This window comes from Hylobates moloch, unplaced genomic scaffold, assembly GCF_009828535.3.
Source record: "Hylobates moloch isolate HMO894 unplaced genomic scaffold, HMol_V3 SCAFFOLD_1, whole genome shotgun sequence".
Lineage (NCBI taxonomy): Eukaryota > Metazoa > Chordata > Mammalia > Primates > Hylobatidae > Hylobates > Hylobates moloch.
Genome location: NW_026652276.1, coordinates 168,275,646 through 168,301,610, shown reverse-complemented (window position 1 = coordinate 168,301,610; position 25,965 = coordinate 168,275,646). Strand labels below are relative to the sequence as shown.

General features: G+C 39.0%; 2 protein-coding genes across 3 annotated transcripts in view; one reads left to right on the top strand and one right to left on the bottom strand.

The window, feature by feature from the left end:
* The window catches only part of ANKIB1 (ankyrin repeat and IBR domain containing 1), a 270,873-nt gene that overhangs the window by 10,065 nt on the left and 234,843 nt on the right, over positions 1-25,965 (top strand). The gene's annotated exons all lie outside the window — the stretch shown is intronic.
* LRRD1 (leucine rich repeats and death domain containing 1) overlaps positions 1-25,965 on the bottom strand; it is a 44,845-nt gene that overhangs the window by 1,339 nt on the left and 17,541 nt on the right. For both annotated transcript variants that reach the window (XM_032761104.2, XM_058424764.1), the window contains exons 2-5: positions 19,196-21,186; positions 14,922-15,120; positions 6,358-6,519; positions 1,607-1,724 (exon numbers count right to left, since the gene is read on the bottom strand). In XM_032761104.2, coding sequence (XP_032616995.1) covers positions 1,607-1,724; positions 6,358-6,519; positions 14,922-15,120; positions 19,196-21,112 — 2,396 coding nt within the window. In that variant the 5' untranslated portion in view covers positions 21,113-21,186. The remainder of the gene's footprint in view (positions 1-1,606; positions 1,725-6,357; positions 6,520-14,921; positions 15,121-19,195; positions 21,187-25,965) is intronic.

Sequence of the window (25,965 nt, the reverse complement as noted above, 5' to 3'; positions counted from 1 at the left end):
TTTTTTCATGTGTTTTTTGGCTGCATAAATGTCTTCTTTTGAGAAGTGTCTGTTCATATCCTTCACCCACTTTTTGATGGGGTTGTTTGTTTTTTTCGTGTAAATTTGTTTGAGTTCATTGTAAATCCTGGATATTAGCCCTTTGTCAGATGAGTAGGTTGCGAAAATTTTCTCCCATTTTGTAGGTTGCCTGTTCACTCTGATGGTAGTTTCTTTTGCCGTGCAGAAGCTCTTTAGTTTAATTAGATCTCATTTGTCAATTTTGGCTTTTGTTGCCATTGCTTTTGGTGTTTTAGACATGAAGTCCTTGCCCATGCCTATGTCCTGAATGGTATTGCCTAGGCTTTCTTCTAGGGTTTTTATGGTTTTAGGTCTAACATGTAAGTCTTTAATCCATCTTGAATTAATTTTTGTATAAGGTGTGAGGAAGGGATCCAGTTTCAGCTTTCTACATATGGCTAGCCAGTTTTCCCAGCACCATTTATTAAATAGGGAATCCTTTCCCCATTGCTTGTTTTTGTCAGGTTTGTCAAAGATCAGATAGTTGTAGATATACAGCATTATTTCTGAGGGCTCTATTCTGTTCCATTGATCTATATCTCTGTTTTGGTAACAGTACCATGCTGTTTTGGTTACTGTAGCCTTGTAGTATAGTTTGAAGTCAGGTAGCGTGATGCCTCCAGCTTTGTTCTTTTGGCTTAGGATTGACTTGGCGATGTGGACTCTTTTTTGGTTCCATATGAACTTTAAAGTAGTTTTTTCCAATTCTGTGAAGAAAGTCATTGGTAGCTTATTGGGGATGGCATTGAATCTATAAATTACCTTGGGCAGTATGGCCATTTTCATGATATTGATTCTTCTTACCCATGAGCATGGAATGTTCTTCCATTTATTTGTATCCTCTTTTAGTTCATTGAGCAAGGTTATTTCTAATAAACCAGTATATTACTGCTACTATACTATATGCTTTTTTTTTTTTTTTTTGAGACAGAGTCTCACTGCCTCCCAGGCTGGAGTGCAATCGCGCGATCTCGGCTCATTGCAAGCTCCGCCTCCCGGGTTCATGCCATTCTCCTGCCTCAGCCTCCCGAGTAGCTGGGACTACAGGTGCCCGCCACCATGCCCGGCTAATTTTTTGTATTTTTAGTAGAGACAGGTTTCACCATGTTAGCCAGGCTGGTCTCGATCTCCTAACCTTGTGACCCGCCCACCTCGGCCTCCCTAAATGCTGGGATTACAGGTGTGAGCCACTGCGCCCAGCTACTATATGCTTTATAGCTTGATCTCACTTGATTCTCATGACAATTCTCTTACATGAGTATATCCATTTTACCAGTGAAGAAACCAAGTCATCAAGAAGTTCAAGGACTTGCCCAAGGTCACAAAGCCAGTTGTGAGTAAAAGTCAGTCTGTCCTCATAGCCTTTGTTCTTTATTATGTTATATGGCCTTCCAACATGGATCACAAACATGTAATAAACTTAAATCAGCTTTCTACAGCAAAGTAGAGATTGTGTTAATATGAATGTTTCAAAACCATGCAATATCAACATGATATACATCAGAATGAGAATAAATTTGTACTAAATGCTGTCATTTATACATACCTCTTTGTAGGCATATCAGTTTCTGAGTTTGCCAGGTTTAGTTTTTGACATAAAAATTCAAAATTGGTTTCAGTGATGTTGTTGGCAACTATCTTGATTATCTTCTCTAAGATTTTCTCTACGTTTGAACATAAAAGAAAATGTATATCTTTTGAAAAAGATAATCTATTTTGAGTTCGTATTATATCTAGTTTTCTTATTTCTATGCTTCTATGAAATGTATATGTTAAGTAAAACTGAAAATTACAATGCTGGCTGGGCGCAGTGGCTCACGCCTGTAATCCCAGCACTTTGGGAGGCTGAGACAGGTGGATCACCTGAGATCAGGAGTTCAAGACCAGCCTGGCCAACATGGCAAAACCCCATCTCTAATAAAAATATAAAAATTAGCCGGGCATGGTTGTGTGTTCTTGTAGTCCCAGCTACTCGGGAGGCTGAGGCAGAAGACTCACTTGAACCAGGGAGGCGGAGGTTGCAGTGAGCTGAGTCCACACCACTGTACTCTAGCCTGGGCAACAGGGCAAGACTGTCTCAAAAAAAAAAAAAAAAAAAAGACAATGACGGCCAGGTGTGGTGGCTCATGCCTGTAATCCCGGCACTTTGGGAGGCCAAGGCGGGTGGATCACCTGAGGTCGGGAGTTCGAGATCAGCCTGACCAACATGGAGAAACCCCGTCTCTACTAAAAATACAAAAAATTAGCCGGGCGTGGTGGCACATGCCTGTAATCCCAGCTACTCGGGAGGCTAAGGCAGGAGAATCACTTGAACCCAGGAGGCAGAGGTTGCAGTGAGCCAAGATCACGCCATTGCACTCCAGCCTGGGCAACAAGAGTGAAACTCCGTCTCACAAAAAAAAAAAAAAAAATGACAATGACAATGCAGATCTAAAATATGAACTGAAATTTGAAACATTTGACATTTGTTCCATTTTTTTCTAAAATCTGAAAAATCCAACACTTAAAATGGCTGTTGAAAAGAATATTTATAAGCAACTTTTTTTTTTTTTTTGAGACAGAGTTTCACTCTTGCCCAGGCTGGAGTGCAATGGGGTGTGATCTGGTCTCACCACAACCTCTGCCTCCCCGGTTCAAGTGATTCTCCTGCCTCAGCCTCCCGAGTAGCTGGGATTACAGGCATGCATCACCACACCCGGCTAATTTTTTGTATTTTTAATAGGGATGGGGTTTCTCCATGTTGGTCAGGCTGGTCTCGAACTCCTGACCTCAAGTGATCCGCCCACCTCGGCCTCCCAAAGTGCCAGGATTACAGGCATGAGTCACTGCACCCAGCCTATTTATAAGCAACTTTGACCTCCAAGCTCTTTAATTCCTCCAGGATTTGAAATGCATTTGACTGCTTCCTTCAGTTCTGGCTTTTTTATGTGTATGGGTGTGTTTTGTTTTGTTTTATTTTGTTTGGTGGAGAATATGGGCAAAAATTGTATGTGCTTCTTTATGTACCAACTTGAGAAACTAAGTTCACGTCTACTATAAATATGGTGTATAAGTGCATATTTTATATTCAAGTCAATTATTTAATAAGTTGGCTGAGCAATTAGTGATTTTAGTTTTTTTAGTTAAAACTTCCAACTAATTTGAACAAGATCCATTTTTTCTTGACAAAGGTACTGTGAGTTTTTTCTTTTCTTTTTTTTAGACAGGGTCTCACTCTGTTGCTCAGACTGGAGTGCAGTAGCATAATCACAGGTCACCGCAGCCTTGACCTCCCAGGCTCAAGCGACTCTCCCACTTCACCCCCACAAGTAGCTGGGACCACAAGCATGTGCCACCATGCCTGGCTAATTCATTATTTTTAATTTTTATCTATTTACTTATTTTGAGACACAGTCTGGCTCTGTCACCCAGGCTAGAGTACAGTAGCGGGATCTTGTCTCACTGCAATCTCCGCCTCCCGATTAGCTGGAACTACAGGCGCCTCCAGATTAGCGATTCTCCTGCCTCAGCCTCCCAGGTAGCTGGAACTACAGGCACGTGCCACCATGCCCAGCTAATTTTTGTATTTTTAGTAGAGATGGGTTTTTGGCATGTTGGCCAGGCCAGTCTCAAACTCTTGGCCTCAAGTTATCTGCCCACCTCAGTTTTAAAAATTTTTTGTAGAGACAGGGTCTCACTATACTTGATCTTAGCCAAAAGGCCAAGAAGCAATAGAGTCTCACTATATTGCCCAAGCTGGTCTCGAACTCCTGGGCTCAAGCAATCCTCCTGCCTTGGCCTCCCAAAGTCCTGGTACTACAGGCGTGAGCCACTACCCCCAGCCTGTGGGAATTTCCAGAACTCGAGATGTACCATCCCGCATGATCAAATATGTTCTGTTTTAAAAAGTTTTATATATACTCTCTCAGGCTATATTTCATGCTATGATATATATAAAATTCCAATCTTCTAAGTAAAAGTTTAAGAAAAAGGCTCCATTTGTTAATTGCAGAATAAATACATCTCCCATGCTGATTTCTCTCTGCCCTCACTGGATGCCAAGCCTGCAATATGAAGGTTCCTTGGGCGTAGGGAAAGGAGATAAATGGATGAGATTCTAAGCCCTTCTCTAAACTACTGTACCTAACAGAAATACTTTATGGATCCGGCTGGGCGCAGTGGCTCACGCTTGTAATCCCAGCACTTTGGGAGGCCGAGGCGGGCGAATCACGAGGTCAGGAGATCGAGACCACGGTGAAACCCCGTCTCTACTAAAAACACAAAAAATTAGCCGGACGTGGTGGTGGGCGCCTGTAGTCCCAGCTACTCGGAGAGGTTGAGGCAGGAGAATGGTGTGAACCCGGGAGGCGGAGCTTGCAGTGAGCCGAGATCGCGCCACTGCACTCCAGCCTGGGTGACAGAGCGAGACTCCGTCTCAAAAAAAAAAAAAAAGAAATAGTTTATGGATCCTAGAAAACCCCTAAAATCTTTATTCTATAGAAATAGAATTACTATAAAAGATCCTTTCATTTTTTTAGACGGAGTCTCGCACTGTCACCCGGGCTGGAGTGCAGTGGCGCGATCTCGGCACACTGCAACCTCTGCCTCCCGGGTTCAAGCGATTCTCCTGCTTCAGCCTCCTCAGTAACTAGGATTACAGGTGCCCGCCACCACGCCCAGCTAATTTTTTGTATTTCTAGTAGAGATGGGGTTTCACCATGTTGGCCAGGCTGCTCTCGAACTCGTGACCTCATGATTCACCCGCCTTGGCCTCCCAAAGTGCTCGGATTACAGGCACGAGCCACCACACCTGGCCAAAAGATCCCTTTTTATAGTAACAATTAAGACAACTTGCACAGTAAGTTAAAGAAGACAGCTACTGTGGCTTTTAATTTTATATTTTAGGTTCCTTTATCAATAAAGCCCAAGTCTTGCAAAAGCCTCTAAATGATAGCCATGTATGTGGATGTATATTGTGACTTTAAGGACTAAGCAATTTTTCGTGACTGTCTCACTATGAAATTACGTTAGTACAAGCTCCTGATTATGTAGACAAGATACATGATAGAATGATCTGAGGGGATATTTTTTGGTATTCCATTTCCCCAAATCTGGATCATAACTGATTGTTCTCTTGCATTAAATTAGAGGACCAAAATCTGTATTCATTCTGACTAGTGATGAAAAGTGGCAAATCAGAGTCCTAGGGAAAAGCCTAACTGTTGGGAACCCAGCCCTAGGGAAAGAATTGGACAGTGAAGATTCCCTCCCAGACACTTGAAACCAGTCTTCCTCTAGTCCATTTTAAAGAAAATGGGCCTGTTCTCAGAAATAATCAGACACACAACAGAGAGCTCAAGGACAGATGGGATAAAGACTGTCAAAATATTTCAGACAGATGGTCATAGTGGGACTGACTGCCATCAGTGGAATGGCTCCATGGACTTCCCTCAAGGCCAAATGTATTTTATTTATTTATTTATTTATTTATTTATTTATTTATTTATTTATTTTTCTTAAAAATAGAGACAAGGTCACACACTATGTTGCCCAGGCTGGTTCTCGAACTTCTGAGCTCAAGTGATTCTCCTGCCTTGGCCTCCCAAAGTTTTAGGATTACAGGCCTGAGCCACCACACCCAACTCCAAATGTCTTTTAGAACAACTACATTTGGTAGAACAGATTGGAACTGACAGATTTATGTGTGGATTTTGAGTCTGGCCACAATCTCAATGAAATACCTATTGAAGGGCATTAAGGTCAACAGGGTAGGAAACAGCCCACCCCTCCTCCACTTGGATTTGCCTATTTTCAGTGCCTCAATTTGTATGGACCTGGATTACATAATCTGAATTATCAAAACGAAATCCTAACTTTAAGAAAAGAAAGATGATCAATATTTTCATATCTCTGCCAGATCGAAAGCCTCCAATTAAAGCAAACCATCTTTTAATTCATATCAGATTGTGTCTTGTGGCTGGGTGTGGTGGCTCACACCTGTAATCCCAACACCGGGAGGCCAAGACAGGAGGATTGCTTGAGCTCAGGAGTTCAAGACTAGCCTGGGCAACATAGTGAGACCCTGTCTCTACTAAAAGATTAAAAAATTAGCCAGGCACGGTGACACACGCCTGCAGTCCCTGCTACCCAGGAGGCTGAGGTGGGAGGATCACTTGAGCTCAGGAATCTGAGGCTGCAGTGAGTCGTGATCATGCCACTGCAGTCCAGCCTTGGTGTCAGAGTGAGACCCTGTTTCCAAACATATTAAAATAAAATAAAAAAAAGAAATGACTTGTTAGTCAATCACTCTTCACCTACCATCTCTTTCATCTGCCCTCTGTAGATAGCGTGCAATAGTATACAACTGTTTTCCTTTACAGATTTCCATTGGAGGTCTCAGCAAAGGGTTGTCATCAAAATTTATCTCCTTCAGTGAAAAAAGATTGTAGATAGCACTAGGTAGAGCTATCAGATTATTTCCTAGTGGAAAAAAATTAGAATTGAATTACATCTTTCTATAAAAGAAAACTATGGAGACAAATAACATCTATTATGTCTTGCTGGCAAAGTACCAGAGGACCCTCACAATGCAGCAGGTCATAAATTATTTCTGATGTCCACATGCTAAGAGCAAAAAAGGATGTTTATAGAAAGACAGCTGTGGTTCCTTTCTCTCCTAGGGGTGGCAAAATGAGACAGAGACTATCCTCTTTTAATACAGCAAAGAACTTTATAGAGTGGATGTGATGGTAATTTTTAAACTAAACTGTTTATTTAGCATGATTTTAGCTTCATAGAAATGTTGCAGAGATTGTAGCAAGTTCTTCTGCATTCCTCATCTAGCTTTAGTTTCACCTAATGTTATCTCACATTATCGTATTACATTTGTTTAATCTAAGAAACCAGTATTGGTATGTTACTACTAAATACACTTCAGATTTTTTTGGATTCATTAGTTTTTCCATCAGTGTCCTTTTTCTGTTTCAGGAAATCTCATTGCATACATTTATGTCTCATTAGTCGCCTCTGGTTTGTGATAGTTTCTCAGTCTTTCCTTGTTTTTCATGACCTTGACAGTTTTAAGAAGTACTGGTTATGAATTTTGTAGAATGTACCATAACTTGAATTTGTCTGATATGTTCTCATTATTAGACTGGGGTTATGTGTTTTTGGAAAGAATACCACAGAGGTGAAGTGCACTTATCACATTATATCAGAGATACCTCATATCCACATGACATCACTAATGATGTTAAATTTTATCTCTTGGATAGCACAGTCTCTGCTAGCATTCTCCAAGATAATGTTATAATTTTTTTCCTTTCCATACTCTATTCTTTGGAAGTAAGTCACTAAATCTAGGCTACCCTCAAGGGGGAGTGGGAATTAAACTCTACCTTCCTGAATGTAATTTTTTCAATGCCATCCTAATCCAATGTAAACCTAACATAAAAAGTAAAACCGGGCCGGGCACGGTGGTTCATGCCTGTAATCCCATCACTTTGGGAGGCTGAGGTAGGTGGATCACCTGAGGTCAGGAGTTCAAGACCAGCCTGGCCAACATGGCAAAACCCCATCTCTACTAAACATACAAAAATTAGCTGGGCGTGGTGGTGGGCACCTGTAATCCCAGCTACTCAGGAGGCTGAGACAGGAGAATTGCTTGAACCCGGGAGGCAGAGGTTGCAGGGATAAGAAAATATAACTTTACACCACTTTTGGGGAAAAAAAAGGGGAACTTTTTCTAAAAAAAAAAAAAAAAAGAAGTAAAACTGTGGTAAAAATGAATTTGTAGTCATTTAGAGAGGCCTAAAATTTGCCTTTATATTATTTATATATTTTATAGTTACATTATTTATAAATACAGATAAAGGAACTTGGTTCCTTTTAGTGAATAATTGTATTTAGAAACCAAGATCTGGATACAGTGTTTCTGGGAGTGTGTGTGTGTGTGTGTGTGTGTGTGTGTGTGTGTGTGTGTGTAAAATATATTTATTATAAACCTAGAATTTTATATATGTATATATACACACATACATGTATAACATATATGTTATAAATCACAGCATATAGTCTTTAGGGTCTGACTTCTTTCACTTAGCATTACAACAATATCAGTGTTGTGTGTATCAATAGTTTTTTTCTTTTTAATGAGAAGTATTCCATTATATAGATGTAAATAATTTATCCATTTAAAACATAAATGACATTTGAAGAGCTTCCAGTTTTGGCAATTACAAAGGAAGCTTCTCTATACATTTGTACTCAGTTGTTTATTGAATACGTTTTCATTTCATGTAAAAGAGTAGTTGAAGTGAGATTGATGGCTTGTATGGTTAAGTGTATGTACAACTATATAAGAAACTACCAAACTTTTCTAAAGGATTGTACCATTTTGTATTTCTTTCATCAGTGTATCAGAGTTTCAGTTACTTGTATTTTGATAGCTTTTGGTATTATCAGATTTTAATTTTAACTATTCTTTTTTTTTTTTGGATGGAATCTCGCTCTGTCGCCCACGCTGGAGTGCAGTGGCGTTACCTCGGCTCACTGCAACCTCCACCTCCCGGGTTCAAGCAATTCTTCTGCCTCAGTCTCCTGAGTAGCTGGGACTATAGGCACGTGCCACCACACCAGCTAATTTTTGTATTTTTAGTAGAGACGAGGTTTCCCCATATTGGTCAGGCTGGTCTCAAACTCCTGACCTCATGATCTGCCCGCCTGGGCCTCCCAAAGTGCTGGGATTACAGGCGTGAGCCACTGCGCCCAGCCTAATTTTAACTATTCTAATAGCAATATTTCATTGTATAGTTAATTTGCGTTTCTCTAATATGACTAATAAGCATAATATTTTCATATGCTTCTTTTTTTTCTTCTTTCTTTTTTATTTTGAGACAGAGTCTAGCTCTGTCACCCAGGTTGTAGGGTAGTGGTGTGATTTCAGCTCACCTCAGCCTCTGCCTCCAGGGTTCATGCAATTCTTGTGCCTCAGTCTCCCGAGTAGCTGGGACCATAGGCACAAGCCACCATGCCCAGCTAATTTTTGTATTTTTAGTAGAAATGGGGTTTCACTATGTTGGCTAGGCTGGTCTTGAACTACTGACCTCAAGCGACCCACCTGCCTCAACCTCCCAAAGTGCTGGGATTATAGGCGTGAGCCACCACGCCCAGCCTTTTATGCTTATTTTTCATTCATATAGCTTCTTAGTAAATTATCTGTTCAAAATTTATACCAATTTTTATTAAGTTGTTTGACTTCTTAATTTTGTTTTTAGTTTTTTTTTTTTTTTTTAAGTATTAAGCAAATATTTTCTTCCAATCCATGGCTTTGCTTTGCATTCTTTTAAAAAATGTCTTTCGAGCCGGGCGCAGTGGCTCATGCCTATAATCTCAGCACTTTGGGAGGCCGAGGCAGGTGGATAACTTGAGGTCAGGAATTTGAGACAAGCCTGGGCAACATAGTGAATCCCCATCTCTACTAAAAGTATACAAAAATTAGCTGGGCATGGTGGCAGGCGCCTGTAATCCCAGCTACTCAGGAGGCTGAGGCAGGAAACCCCGGAGGCAGAAGCTGCAGTGAACCTAGATCGTGCCACTGCACTCAAGGCTGGGTGACACAGCAAGACTCTGTCATAAAAAAAAATAAAAAAATTTAAAAAGCCTTTATTTAGTCTTGCTCTTGTCGGCCAAGCTGGAGTGCAGTGGCAACATCTTGGCTCGCTGTAACCTCTGCTTCCTGGGTTCAAGCGATTCTTCTGCCTCAGCCTCCCAAGTAGCTGGGATTACAGGCGCCTGCCAGCAGGCCTGGCTAATCGTTTTGTATTTTTAGTAGAGACGGGGTTTCACCATGTTGGCCAGGCTGGTCTCGAACTCCTGACCTCAGGAGATCCACCTGCCTCAGCTTTCCAAAGTGCTGGGATTACAGGCATGAGCCACCAGGCCCAGCCGAGAAGCTTCCAATTTTGATGAAAACCAACTTATCAATTAGGTTTATTTGTGGATTGTAATTTCAGTGTTGTATATAAGAAATCTTTGCCAAGTTTTCAATTTTTTTCACCTTTTTTTTTTGAGACAGGGTCTGGCTTTGTCACCCAGGCTGGAGTGCAGTGGCACGATCTTGGCTTATTGCAGCCTCAGCCTCATGGGTTCAAGTGATCCTCCCACCTCAGCCTCTCAAGCAGCTGGGACTACAGGAGTGCACCACCATGCCCAGCTAATTTTTTTGTATTTTGTTTGTAGAGATGGGGTTTCCCCATGTTGCCCAGGCTGGTCCCAAACTCCTGAGTCTCAAGCAATCCTCACATCTCAGCCTCCCAAAGTTCTGGGACTGTAGGCATGAGCCATGACACCCAGACTTTTAATATTTTTTCACTTTTTTTTTTGAAAAACAATATTTTTCTATGTTCTTATCTAGAAGTTTTGTAGTTTTAGCTTTTACATTTAGGTCTGTGATTCATTTTGAGGTAATATTTTTATATAGTGTGTAGGATCAAAATTATATTATGGTTATTTATTTGTTTTTGTTTTATTTTGTTTTGTTTTGGCTTTTGGACATCCAGTTGATCCAGCAATATTTGTTGAAAATAATGTTCTTTCTCTGTTGGATTACAGTAGTTCCTCCTTATCAATGGGAGATACCTTCCAAGACCCCCCAGCTGATGCCTACAAACTGAATACAGTATCAAACATGATTGCTGTCAATCAGAACACATCTGTTCATGTCTTTCACCCACAAATTTAATGCCTTTTCCTTCTTAACTAAGCACTTATCATGCACTGTGGCTGTAATTTTGTAGTTTGAGGTGCAACAGCCAAATTAGCACAAATTTCTTTTTCCATCTTCACAAATTCATCGATAGAATATTCTTCCTTAGCGCAGATCTTAGCAACCTCATCATATGATTCTTTTCTTTCCAAGTTGAGAACTTTCACCTTTTCACTTAAAGGAAGCACTTTAAGGCTTCTCTTTGGTGTATCCAAATTGCCAGCATCACTACTCTTGTGCTTTAGGGCCATTAATAAGTAACATAAGGGTTACACAAACACAAGCACTGTGATACTGTGACAGTGGATCTGATAACTGAGACTGCTACTAAGTGACTGACAGGCAGGGAGCACATGCAGTAAATGGATTCACATCCCAAGTAGGACAGTGTGAGATTTCATCACGCTGCTCAGAAAAGTGCACAATTTTAAACTTATGAATTGTTTATTTCTGGAATTTGCCAGTTAACATTTTCAGACCACTGTTGACCATGAGTAAAACCATGGAAAGTGAAACTGTGGATAAGGGGGAACTACCATGGCAAAAATCGGATGACCACATAGTGGGTATATCATTCAGGGTTCTCTAGAGGGATAGGACTACCATATAGTGGGTGTATTAGTCAGAGTTCTCCAGAGGGACAGGACTAATAGGATAGACATATATATAAAAGGGAGTTTATTAAGGAGTATTGACTCACACAACCACAAGGTGAAGTCCTGCAATGGGCCATCTGCAAGCTGAGGCACAAGGAAGCAAGTCCAAGTCCCGAAACCTCTAAAGTAGGGAATCCAATAGTGCAGCCTTCAGTCTGTGGCCAAAGGCCCTAGAGCCCCTGGCAAACCAGTGGTGTAAGTTCAAGAGCGCAAAAGCTGAAGAACTTGGAGTCCAGTGTTTGAGGGCAGGAAGCATCCAGCATGGGAGAAAGATGGAGGCCAGAAGACAAAGCCAGTCTAGTCCTTCCACATTTTTCTGCCTGCTTTATTCTAGTGGAGCTGGCAGCTGATTAGATTGTGCCCACCCAGATTGAGGGTGGGTCTGCCTCTCCCAGTCCACTGACTCAGATGTTAATCTCCTTTGGGAACACCCTTACAGACACACCCAGGAACAATACTTTGCATCCTGCAATCCAATCAAGTTGACACTCAATATTAACCATCATAGGTGGATCTATTTCTAGACTCTCTATTCTGTCCCATTGATCCTTATGTCTGTTGTTTTGCCAATACTATCACTGTCTTCATGACTACAGTTTTGCATAAGTCTTGAAATCAGGTTGTGTGAATCATCCAGCTTTGTTTTTCTTCTTCAAAATTGTTTCAGCTATTCTAGTTCCTTTGACTTTTTATATACATTTTAGAATTACCTCATTGTTTTCTGAAACAAAAAACTCTGCTAGGATTTTATTGAAATTGAGTTGAATTTAAAGATAAGTTTTGGGAAAACCGACATATTAACAATATTGCCTTCCAATTTATAAACACTATATATCTCTCTACTTTAGGTTTATTTAGTTTTATCTATGTTACAGTTTTCAGCATATAGATCTTATATGTAATTTGTTAGATTTATTTATGGTTTGGGTACCATTTTAAATTGTACTTTTAAAGAAATCAATTTCCAATCATTTCTTGCTAGTCTGTAGAAATATGATTGATTTTTGTATATTAACTCTGTATATGGCAATCTTGCTAAGCTTACTTGTTCTGTAGATCCTTTGGGATTTTTGACCTAGACAATGTGTCTCTATTATCAGAAATAGTTTTTTCTTCTTCCTTCACAATCTGTTTACTTTTTGTTTCTTTTTCTTGTGTTGTTGTGCTAGTTAGGATTCCAGTTATAATGTCAAAAAGAAGTGGTGAGAAAGGAGAACTTTACTTTAATCCTGATCATAGTGGAAAATAAATCGTTTACCATGGAGTGTGATATTAGCTATAGGAGTTTTGCAGATGCACTTTTTCAAGTTGAGAAATCTCTTCTATTTCTAGCTTGCTGAGAGTTTTTGTTGTTTGTTTTTGAAAATCTTGAATGGAAATTGCATTTTTTCATATGATAATTGCTTTTTTTTTTTTTTTTTTTTGAGATGAGGTCTTGTTCTGTTGCCCAGGCTGGAATGCAGTGGCACAATCATAACTTACTGCAGCCTCAAACTCCTGAGCTCAAGCAATCCTCCTGCCTATGTCTGCCAAGTAGCTGGGATTACAGGCATGAACCACCACATCTGCTTGCTTTGCTTTTTATACTTACAGTGAGAAGTTCATATGGCTTTTCGTAAGCCTGTTCAGATGGTGAATTATATGCATTAGTTTTTGAATATTGACTCAACCTTGCATTCCCAGGATAAATCCCACTTGGTCACAACATGATATCATTTTTTATATTGATGGATTTGATTTGCTTTAATTCATTAAGGAATTTTGCATCGATGTTCAAGCAGGATATTATTCTGTAAGTTTCCAAGTAATGTCTTTGTCTTATTATGGTATTAGGATAATGCTGGCCTCATAGAATGAACTGAGACATGTTTTATCCTCAATTTTATGACAGAATTTTTTAAATTGGCATTGTTTCTCCTTCTTTCCTTCCTTCCTTCCTTCGTTCCTTCCTTCCTTCTTCCTTCCTTCCTTCGTTCCTTCCTTCCTTCCTTCCTTCTTTCTTTTCTTTCCTTGATTCTTTCAGACAGAGTCTCACTCTGTCACCCAGGCTGGAGTGCAGTGGCACAATCTCAGCTCATTGCAACCCCCGCCTCCTGGGTCTAAGCGATTCTCCTGCCTCAGCTTCCTGAGTAGTTTTGATTTTGATTACAGGTGTGCCCCACCACACCCGACTAATTTTTTTTTTTTTCTTTAAGTAGAGCCGGGGTTTCACCATATTGGCCAGGCTGGCATCGAACTCCTGACCTCAAGCGATCCGCCCCCCTCGGCCTCCCAAAGTGCTGGAATTACAGGCATGAGCCCCCATGCCCGGCCTAATTTAATGATTTCTTCTGTAAAATACTTGAAAGAATTCACCAGTGAATCCTTTTTGAAATTGGCATTGTTTCTTCTGTAAAATACTTCATAGAATTCACCAGTGAAGTTATCTGAGCTAGAAATTTTCTTTGTATGAGAGCTTTTAACTACAAATTCAATTACTCAAATAGAATTAGGGCTATCTGTTAGCCCACAATGATATCTACCTCCTGTTACCCCCTTGTGTAGTCCCCTTCCACATTATACCAAGGTTGGTCTGTGTGATCAATAGAATAGAGCAGAAGTGATGTTATGTCACTTCCAAAATTAGGCTTTTAAAGACACTGCTGGCTGGGCATGGTGGCTCATGCCTATAATCCCAGCACTTTGGGAGGCTGAGGCAGGTGGATCACCTGAGCCTAGAGAGGTCAAGTCTGCAGTGAGACATGATCCTGCCACTGTGCTCCAGCTTGGGCAACAGAGTGAGACCCTGTCTCAAAATAAATAAATAAATAAACAAACAAACAAATAAATAAATATATGTGTGTATATATATGTACATATATATGTGTATATATGTATATATGTGTACATATATGTGCGTATATATATGTGTGTATGTGTATCTATATATATATAATCAACGCAGTATTTGTTGTACTTTAGGAAATCTTTTCTGATATCTTTAGAGTGGTTTATTTTCTTTTCTACAATGTCATTTTTATTTTGTTTTGGTTATTGTGATGCTTTACCTTGTAAATGACTCCACGTAAGGTATTAGAGTATTATAGGGTATAGGGGAAGTATCAGGGGAGCCAACAGAGAAGGAAACGCAGAAAAAATGCTGACCTGAGGTTGTGTAGGTGTGTGTAGAGGAAGAGGTGAGGTTGGGTTCAGAAAGGGAAGAAATACTAAATGACTGGGTATAGGCAGAGAAGAGAGAAAATAAATGAAAATAGGTTCAGCCTCTCCTACTCTTTCAAGGCAAGAACTGGACCTTATACTTTGCTTTCATTTTCTGTACCTAGGACAGTCATTTCCTTCTAATGGTGACTTAATACCTTATGTTGACTCTTTGCCATTCTGTATCTGGTCAGCAAAATTTGCAACTCAGACGTTAATACTCTACTTATTGATTATGCTTACTGATTATGCTTGACACTCACCGCTCAGGTTTAGTTGCTGCAGATTATTTAAAGATAGCAAAGATGGTGGAAGATAACTTATTTGATTATTGTATGCATGTAAACTAACCAAATTTCTCAGTTCTCCTATATTTCTTGGAATCTCTCTGATTGCATTATTTGAGATATCAAGTTCTTTAAGTTGAGTCATATTAGATAGCTCTCCTGGAAGTCTTGTTAACTGTAACAAAGATTACACAATTATACATTTATAAATACATACATATTTGCATGACTAAAATTTTTTCTAATATCAAATGAAAGAGTTTTGTCTGTTTTTGTTTTTGTCTTAAAAAGGAGATATTTTTATTATGTCACAAATTCTTTGTGACTGACTGTCCCTTCTGACTAAAACCCACAAGATATTGTGTGACATCCAAGTACCTTCCCAATCTGACCAATGCTTCTAATTCAACCCTGTGGCTTGCTACCCACTTTGCTCACATTCCCATCACTCAGTGTTCATTACCTCTTTATCCCATTCTCTTCTCCCTAAATCTGACCCTGTTTTGGCTTCTTTCCCGCCCCCCTCCTGGAAATCTTTTCCAACTACTCCATCCCACATTTGATCTCCTTATTCCTAGTCCTATCAACATTGCTTTTTTTTTTTTTTTTTTTTGAGACGGGGATCTTGATCTGTCACCCAGGCTGGAGGGCAATGGCGTGATCTCAGCTCACTGCAACCTCCGCCTCCCGGGTTCAAGCAATTCTCCTGCCTCAGCCTCTCGAGTACCTGGGATCACAGGTGCCCATACCATGCCCAGCTAATTTTTGTATTTTTAGTAGAACGGGGTTTTGCCATGTTGGCCAAGCTAGTTTCGAACTCCTGTCCTCAGGTGATCCTCCCACCCCGGCCTCCCAAAGTGCTGGGATTAAGGGCATGAGCTACCTCGCCAGGCCCCATTGCTTTTTATTCATCTTTTGTGTGCGTTTTTTTAGATTTTCTGAATGACATGATACACATGTTTTATACTTTTTTATGTGTTCCTAGGCACAAAATGCATTTTGACCAAATGTTTAATAATGGAGTCACAGTTTGGCAATGTGACCTTAAATAAAAATTCCTACTATAAAAAGTGTTGCAAAATTGCAGGAATTAAAATATTCTGTTAAAATGAAGAAGAAATATGCATATTTAGAGAAAATAGGGCCATTATGAGTGGCTTTTGAAATAAAGGAAGCTCTATGAACAAAACAATTTTGAATGTATAGGCACCTCTGAAATAGCTAAACAACAAGGTACATTCTGGATGTTGTGCTATATGTTCTTCCAGGTATAAAGGAAGCATAAGAGATAGTCTCCAACTTCACGGAGATTAAAATTTATTTTAGGGAACACAATATATCCATATGAAAAAATCAGGAAATGGAATGAAGCAATAGGTAATCCAATGCCAAAATAATACAATTAATAACTGATTAATGAAAGTTTAGAAAAGGTACATTACTACAAATCAGAGAACTAAAGTAAAGCTTCACGTAAAAAGTAGAACTTGAATAGCCTCTTAAGAATGAATAGGTGGCTGGGCTCGGTGGCTCACACCTGCAATCCCAGCACTTTGGGAGGCCAAGGTGGGTGGATCACAGGAATTCGAGACCAGCCTGGGCAACATGGTGAAACCCCATCTCTACTAAAAATACAAAAATTAGCTGGACGTGGAGGTGAGTGCCTGTAATCCCAGCTACTCAGGAGCCTGAGGCAGGGGAATCACTTGAATCCGGGAGGCGGAGGTTGCAATGAGCTGAGATCTCACCACTGTCCTCCAGCCTGAGCGACAGAGTGAGACTCTGTCTCAAAAAAACAAAACAAAACAAAAACAAAAACAAAGAATGAATAGAATTAGAAAAAAGTTACAGGACACTTAAGGCAAGATAAATATCATGCATAATAATGGCCAGTGAGAAGCTGACCAGCGAAAAAAGGTGATGCAAAGCAGAGGGAGATTTGTTTGGATAAGGAGCATGGAACCAGGCTATGGCAAGACTTGAGAGCCTGGCCTATGAAGTAGGAGTCAGATCAAAACAGGTAGGTGGGTTCATTATTTGACATTCATTGAAACAAATATTCTTTAATTACCTTCTCAGCATTTACTAGAGGTGGTGTCTGAGAGCTGTATGATGATAGAATTCATATAGAAGGAAGGTTTCTGTTGGACATCCTTCCTTTAGTAAAATAAAAGCCCTGTGATTAATCTGACTTTTCTTCAGATAAGTGACCATCTGCTATTATATAAGTTAATTATTTGGGCATTTCATTTCCACCCCAAGGGGGTTATCAAGTGATATTTTCAACTACATGGGATATTCTTTTTGACAGGAGTTCTTGTAAATCATTTTTTCCATTTGATGACCTTTGTAATGATGTTGCAAATATGTGGACTGTTGCCTTGGGCAGCTACTCACTTTGAAAAGGCAACAGATATGCAATTTGGATTCCTGACAGGCAAGTATGATACATGGAGAATAGTCCTCTGCAATGAAGTCTGACAGCTTTGATAAGGCTTGCTAAAAGGGAGGAGGCTCCTGGCATAAATCTATGCATGAAGTGAGTGATAACCAAGGACCAGGTTGTAGACAGTGACACTGGAAAATGAGGGAGATAATCCAACAGCTTTTTCAGAGGAAAAATGATACAATTTTGGTGTAAGATGAGGTATAACAAATGATGGAAAAGGAACAAGAATGATTTCATGAGTTTAACCTGGCAGGTTTAAAAAAAAAACTGGCATCACAAACAGAAATGGAGAAGTTTTGAAAGGAGATGGAAGAAAAATCAGCTGACTTTGAAGTTATATTGAGTGTGTGACAACAAAAGAATAGAAAATGTATAATTTCCAGGAAAAAAATGGGAACTATGGGACCACAGCACTGGTGTGAGATCAGCTCTAGTCATGTAGACTTTAGGATAATGTGCATGTAAGTGACAGCAGGTGTGGTGAGAAAGGAGTTAATAAAAAAGAGAGAGTTAAGTACATAACATTGGAGATACCAACAGCTATCTTATAAGAGGAGAAAATGAGTGAGATGGTTATGAATCAGTCAATGAATTAACTGATTATTATATTGCAGAACTAAAAATTGTCTGTTAGTGCAAAATCAACTTTTTAAATACAAGCTGTATCATTATTCATTCCATCTGCTTAAGCAAGTATTCCCTGGAAGTACTTTTCTGGAAATGTAGTATATGATAGCTGTTACGTTAAAAATGGTCAAATAAGTTTGGGAAATATGGGAATATTTTGGGAAAATTAGTGCAAGACTCTTCAAAGCTTTTAATAGATCAGTATTCATTGTTATTCTTTAAGAGAAGAACCCAGTGCTTCTTAAAGCTATTTGATCACAGACACTGCTCCCCTCCTCCCTTTTTTTTTGAGCAGACGCTAATGGGACTAGGGCTTTTAGGAGCAGACTTTGGGAAGCCCTGCCTTAGATAATAGCTGTGTTCTTTTCATTTGTTTACTAAGATCTTCATATAAATCAGTAATGTTTTAGTTATTAAAAAATTATTTCCATAAAACTTACACTTAGAGTCTCAGTAAGATAAAATGCTAATCTCTAAAAATGTTAATACTTATTGATCTAGCAATTCTTCAGGAAAAATTTCCTAAGGAAATAGTCTAAAATATGAAAAAGGCTATATTTATGGAAAAATTAATCACAGCATTATTATGAAGAAAATTATAACATTCATAAATGCATAACAAGAGGTTTAGATCTATAAATCATGTACTGGTTATAACAATTTATTGGGAAGATGGTTATATCAAAGAGAAATGCTTATTGGTTAAAAAAAGAAGAATTTAAAATTGAGTGTGTAGTCTTTTATAATTCCTTATGAAACCACATGCATAACGGGAAAAAAGACTAAAAGTTGTGTCAACGTATGCCAGTAGTTATAATACAATGATATGCTTGTGGAATGATTTTTGTTTTACTTTTATCACTTTCCAAACTTTCAATAATGTGTTTATATGACATTCATAACTTCAAAACTCCTTTTACAATTACACCGAAATAAAAAGGAATCTATAGCACTGTCAGCTTTCATTGCTTCATATTTTCCTGTACAGCTTTTGTGTTGTGAAGTGTATTTATAAGCCATGTTTGGTGGGGATGGGGAAGGCTTTCATTTAAAAAATAAAATATTTCAGCTCAACTTAAAACACACATACGGTACCCACAGATACACCACAGCTTGGATTCTGATCCTCTCCAGTCTCTCCTTCCCCACAAAGCCCACAATACCAGTCTCTTACCTTTCTCCCTTTTATCTGACTTATATTCAGCTGCTCCAGTGATTGAAGTTGGCACAGTTCAATAGGAAAATGTATAAATTGATTGCTTGAGAAGTTTAATTTCTGGATTCCTTTTAAATTACAGATGTCTGAAGAGATTTTCTGTAATTGGTTTTCTGAAAGATCAAGTACTTGCAAATTTTCTAAAGTACACAATTCTCTAGGGAAAGTTTCAAATTTATTACAGCATAAAATAAGTACATGGAGTGATATCATATTAGAAATTGATGCTGGAATTTTCTTTATTTGGTTTTTACCAAGATCCAGGTATTTAAGATTAATAAGAGAACAAAAGTGCTCAGAAAATATGAGGAGTTTGTTTTCACTCAATTCTAAATGAAGCAGTTGTTTACTGAAAGATATATCCACAGGTATTTCTGAAATATAATTTCCATTAACATTCAAATAATAAAGAGAATCTAAAGCACACAGTCCCAATGGAAAATACATTATTTTGTTATAACTCAATTCAATTTTAATTATTTTTTGGCAGTTTTTTATTTCAATGGGAACACCTGTGATTATGTTTCCTGAAAATTCTAGACTGCATATGTTATTAAGATGTGAGATACTGTCAGTTATTTTTACCATATTATTTCTGTTTACATGGAGTTTTCTTAAATTGTTAAGCTTATGGATGTTCTTAGGAAGTTCTGTTAATTTATTATCACTAAGACTAAGGCATTCCAACATTGCACAGCAAGATATTTTCTCTGGTATATTTTTCAATAAATTTTTATCAAGTATAAGAATCCTAAGTTCCCTGAAATTCTCAATTTTGTGTGAAATAACTTCCAATTTATTGTCGGCCAGTTGGAGTTCTTTTATTCTGAGTAACTGAAAAATTTCTACAGCCAGAAAGGTAAGCTTATTGTGATCCAGTAAAAGTGTTTCTAAATTTTTAAGCTCCCTAATTTCTTTTGGCAAACTGCTTATTAGGTTTCCAGTAAGGTCGAGTGAAATTAACTTTGGAAGGAAGCAGAGAGCTTTAGGAAATATTGTTAACTGATTATATTCCAAATTGAGAACCCTCAAGTTTTTTAAACTAGGCAGAGTGTCTGGTATATGTCTTAATTTATTTTTACCCAAACTTAAAATTTCCAAGTTTCCAAGACATTCTAAGTCAGAAGGAAAATTTTCAATGTAATTGTTATAAAAAAAGAGTTGTCTGATATTCCCAAGCTGAGATATTTCTTTAGGTATATGTGATATGTGGTTGTGACTGACGTTTAATATCCTTAAATTATGTAGTAACTGAATTTCAGATGGAAGTGATGATAATCCATTTTCTTGCAGGGATAGAATTTCAAGTCCTAACAGATCACCTGAGTCTGCCCCTTGAAAAGTTTTGATTTGATTCCTGTCTAAATATAGATATTTTACATATTTGATTTTTAAAATGTCCTTAGGAAATTCCTGTAAACCCTTGGCCTCAAGGTTAACTGTAAAGTTATCTGCCCCTAAGCCAAGTTGTTTCTGATTTTCTTCAGAGACTTGTGGACTAACTTCTCCTACTGTTTCATGAGTTAGGAAGTTAACCAAAGCCTGATATTCTGCAGTCCTCCCAGTTAGTGATGATAAACCCTGTGAAGTTTCTGTTCTAGTGCTTGTTTCAGAAAATTGAAGATTTTTCCTTTGTTCTTCATTTCTCTTAGACTTGCTTCCAGAGGAAGATGTTGACTCTAATGTATTCTGTCTAGGATGTGTTTCATAAATTTGGTTAGAAGATTTCCCTTCCAAGTAATCAGAAGCTTCATTTATCAAATTTGATGTTTCTTTAATAAAGTCAGGCTCCTTCATTGACTGTGATCTAGATTCTTTCCTAAATTGACTAATAGTATCCTCTAGCTCTTCTGACATGCCCTCCTTTTCAGACATCTTATTTGCTGATATGTTTTACGCCAATGCAAAATTGTAACTTGATTTTAATTTTCATGTTTTTTCCTTTGAATCTACAAAACAAACGTTGAAATTAAAGATGTAAGAGATGTCAAAATTACAAATAAATCTTAATACAACTATTTTATTTTATAAGAAATAGTTTAATACAAATACAAATAATACATTCATAACAAACTAATTTTATATATAATTCCTGGTTAAGGATGGCTTATTGATTGCATGTTTCACATGTACTCTTGAAATCACTTTAAAATTACAGAAAGAAACAAAAAAGATCAAAGAAAATTAGAAAAAAGCCATAAGGGACTGAGAGGATTCAGCAAATTTCATGGAAAACATAAAAGGGGGCCGGGCGCGGTGGCTCACACCTGTAATCCCAGCACTTTGGGAGGCCAAAGGGGCGAATCACTTTAGGTCAGGAGTTGGAGACCAGCCTGGCCTACATGGCAAAACCCTGTCTCTACTAAAAATACAAAAATTAGCTGGGTGTGGTAGCGGGCGCCTGTAATCCCAGCTACTGGGGAAGCTGAGGCAGGAGAATTGCTTGAACCCGGGGGGCAGAGGTTGCAGTGAGCCGAGATTGCACCATTGCACTCCGGCCTGGGCAACAAGAGTGAAACTCCATCTCAAAAAAAAAAAAGAAAGATAACATAAAAGAGAGAGCCAGTGGCCTACCATGCCACAGGTAAAGAGTACCATTCTCACTGTGAACACTGGATGTTTACATATGGTACTACTGTCTTGCTCTAACAAATTCAGCACATTATGACAATTTTCCTGGGGGTAGAAGTGAAATGTCTTAAGAAAGGGTACGCTTTCTGTAAGAGTAAACTAGACATCAAACAGTCCTTGCGTAGACTGCAACCTACCTGAGACTTCTGAGTGACTCCTGTGGTACCAGCACCAGCTGGGTAGCACCACTCCTCAGAGGTCTGGGTCCCAGCTCTGTAAGTCCCTCCTTCAACCTTGCAGTTTCTAATGACCCGGTATTTTCCCTTTGTCCCTTCAGCCTTAGGGTTGGTAGCTACTTCCTGCTTACTATCTCTGTGTTGCTGCAGTTCCATCTTTACCTTTTTAGTTCTCCAGTACTTGTCTAAGCAACTTCTTATATTAGATCCTGTCAAACTGGCATGGTTTCAGTATTTCACAAACTCTCCCAGAGAGTAGAAAAAGAGGGAACATTTTCCAACTTGTTTTATGAGGCTAGCACTAACCTCAATGTCAACGCCTAACAAGGACAATATGAAAAAGAAAATTACAGGCCAAATTTACTCAAGAACAAAAATGTAAAAATTCTAAACATTAGGGAATTATTCTAAATATTATAAAGCCATCAATATATAAAAAGCGTACTACTTCATGAGTCAGTTGCATTTGTCCCAGGAATGCAAGTTTGGATTTAACAATAGAAAACTAATGTAATTTGCCACCTTAAGAGATTAAAGAAGAAAAACCCATGTAAATATTGCAATAAATGTAGAAGTACTTGATAAGTTGCAACATTTTTCATAATTTACAAAGTAGGAATAGATGGGAATTTCTTTAATCTGCTAAAAGGTACCCATAAAAATCTGCAGCAAACATCATATCTAGTGGTGAAACACTGAAAACTTTTGAGATTGGAAGCTAGAAAAGGTTATGCTCATCATTACTTCTATTTAACATTGTACTGAGAGAGTAATTAGCCAGTGGCATAAGGCAAAAAGAAAAGGTATATGGATTAAAAGGAAGAAATAAAATGGTCATTAGTCACAGATAATATAATTATATATGTAGAAAATCCAAGCTCTTCTACAAGTAAATTATTAGAATAAATAAGAACATTAAGTAATATTGCTAAATACAAAGTCAACATACACAAGTAAATTTTCTTTCTTTTTTTTTTTTGTGGGGACAGTCTCACTCTGTCACCAGGCTAGAGTGCAGTGGTGCTATCTTGGCTCACTGCAACCTCTGACTCTCTGGTTCAAGTGATTCTCCTGCCTCAGCCTCCCGAGTAGCTGGGACTACAGGTGCACGCCACCACACCCAGCTAGTTTTTGTGTTTTTAGTAGAGACGAGGTTTCACCATGTTGGCCAGGGTGGTCTCGATCTCCTGACCTCGTGATCCACCCACCTCAGCCTCCCAAAGTGCTGGGATTACAGGTGTGAGCCTGTAAACTTTTTAGTTTTGGTAATTGCACTATGACTATGAAAAATGTTGATATTAGGGAAGATAGATGAAGGGTAGAAAGGAACTTTCTTTACTATTATTGCAACTTTTCTGTAAGTCTAAAATTATTTCAAAATAGAAAAAATTTTAAGGTAATTTGAGTTAAAATGTCCTAAAGTGTTTTTCATCTGGGGTAGTTAAGAAGTTATTCTGCTCAGCTGGGCGCGGTGGCTCACGCCTGTAATCCCAGCACTTTGGGAGGCCGAGGCAGGCGGATCACGAGGTCTGGAGATCGAGACCATCCTGGCTAACACAGTGAAACCACGTCTCTACTAAAAATACAAAAAATTAGCCAGGCATAGTGGCGGGTGCCTGTAGTCCCAGCTACTCAGGAGGCTGAGACAGGAGAATGGCATGCACCCGGGAGGCGGAGCTTGCAGTGAGCCGAGATGGTGCCATTGCGCTCCAGCCTGGGCAACAGAGCAAGGCTCTGTCTCAAAAAAAAAGAAATTATTCTGCTCTAAGATTCTGTTAAAAATGCTTGATAAGATTTGATTGAATATTGATTCAGGAGATTTCCAGTTCCAAAACTGACACCACAAAAGCAAGCTGTCTTCTCTCCTCCCACCAGCAGAAGCCAAAAACAAATATACAGGGCCACGATTATTACCAGCAATATCCCAGAAGTCAAACATGAGGAGGAAATAGTTCCTAAGACCACAAGGGTGAAAAAATTCTAAGCAGACAATAAGAGAATTAGATATCCATATCCAAGATGCCCCTTTCTCCAATCTGCCTGGCACCAAGCATAAAATTTTTTACTGTAACTCATGGTTTCTAGAGTGGGAAAGTGAGATCAAGGTGGACAGCTGGCTTCCCTGCCAACTTGGATTCCCTGGCAGGAGACCTGTCCCTGCCTCAACCCATGGGATGGAAGTACTGGGAGCGCCTATAGGGAGAAATATCCCTGACAACAGCCAAAAAGAGGAGGCAAATCTACCATCCCCAGCCCTGAAACTCTGCTTTGTAACTTGGCCAAAGGAGACACCACATCAGAGTGGCTATTCAGCAGCACCATGCTGTAGGATGTTCGTTCCACAGGTCACCTGGACATGAACTCCTACCTAGCCTTCTCACACTACCAAGATATCCCCTTTGGGATGTACCTCATCCAGAATGGGTACTTGACTATTTACTAGAACCAAGGCAAACCTAGGGTTAAGGTTCTGCATAGTGCTACAAAGGATGTAATGACTGAGTGGAGAAAAAAAAAAAAAAAGAAAGAATCAACAAGTAAATTACAAAGAATCTCTAAGCAAACACATCCAGTAGAAACCCAAACAAGCCAGCCAAAGAAGACTGGAATAAATAACTGATCTTTCAATGTACATATGTACATCCATAAGAAATAACAGCAAACAGGGATCCATAATGTCCCCAAACAGACAAAGCAAGAAATTGGTGGATGACCCCAACAAGATGGTAATATGTGAACTCTCTGACCAAGAATTTAAAATGACAGGTTTTTTTTTTTTTTTTTTTTTTATTATACTTTAGGGTTTTAGGGTACATGTGCACAATGTGCAGGTTTGTTACATATGTATCCATGTGCCATGTTGATTTCCTGCACCCATTAACTCGTCATTTAGCATTAGGTGTATCTCCTAATGCTGTCCCTCCCCCCTCCCCCCACCCCACAACAGTCCCCGGAGTGTGATGTTCCCCTTCCTGTGTCCATGAGTTCTCATTGTTCAATTCCCACCTATGAGTGAGAACATGCGGTGTTTGGTTTTTTGTCCTTGCGATAGTTTACTGAGAATGATGTTTTCCAGTTTCATCCATGTCCCTACAAAGGACACGAACTCATCATTTTTTATGGCTGCATAGTATTCCATGGTGTATATGTGCCACATTTTCTTAATCCAGTCTATCGTTGTTGGACATTTGGGTTGGTTCCAACTCTTTGCTATTGTGAATAGTGCTGCAATAAACATACGTGTGCATGTGTCTTTATAGCAGCATGATTTATAGTCCTTTGGGTATATACCCAGTAATGGGATGGCTGGGTCAAATGGTATTTCTAGTTTGAGATCCCTGAGGAATCGCCACACTGACTTCCACAATGGTTGAACTAGTTTACAGTCCCACCAACAGTGTAAAAGTGTTCCTATTTCTCCACATCCTCTCCAGCACCTATTGTTTCCTGATTTTTTAATGATGGCCATTCTAACTGGTGTGAGATGGTATCTCACTGTGGTTTTGATTTGCATTTCTCTGATGGCCAGTGATGATGAGCATTTCTTCATGTGTTTTTTGGCTGCATAAATGTCTTCTTTTGAGAAGTGTCTGTTCATGTCCTCTGCCCACTTTTTGATGGGGTTGTTTGTTTTTTTCTTGTAAATTTGTTTGAGTTCATTGTAGATTCTGGATATTAGCCCTTTGTCAGATGAGTAGGTTGCAAAAATTTTCTCCCATTCTGTAGGTTGCCTGTTCACTCTGATGATAGTTTCTTTTGCTGTGCAGAAGCTCTTTAGTTTAATGAGATCCCATTTGTCGATTTTTGCTTTTGTTGCCATTGCTTTTGGTGTTTTAGACATGAAGTCCTTGCCCACGCCTATGTCCTGAATGGTATTGCCTAGGTTTTCTTGTAGGATTTTAATGGTTTTAGGTCTAACAT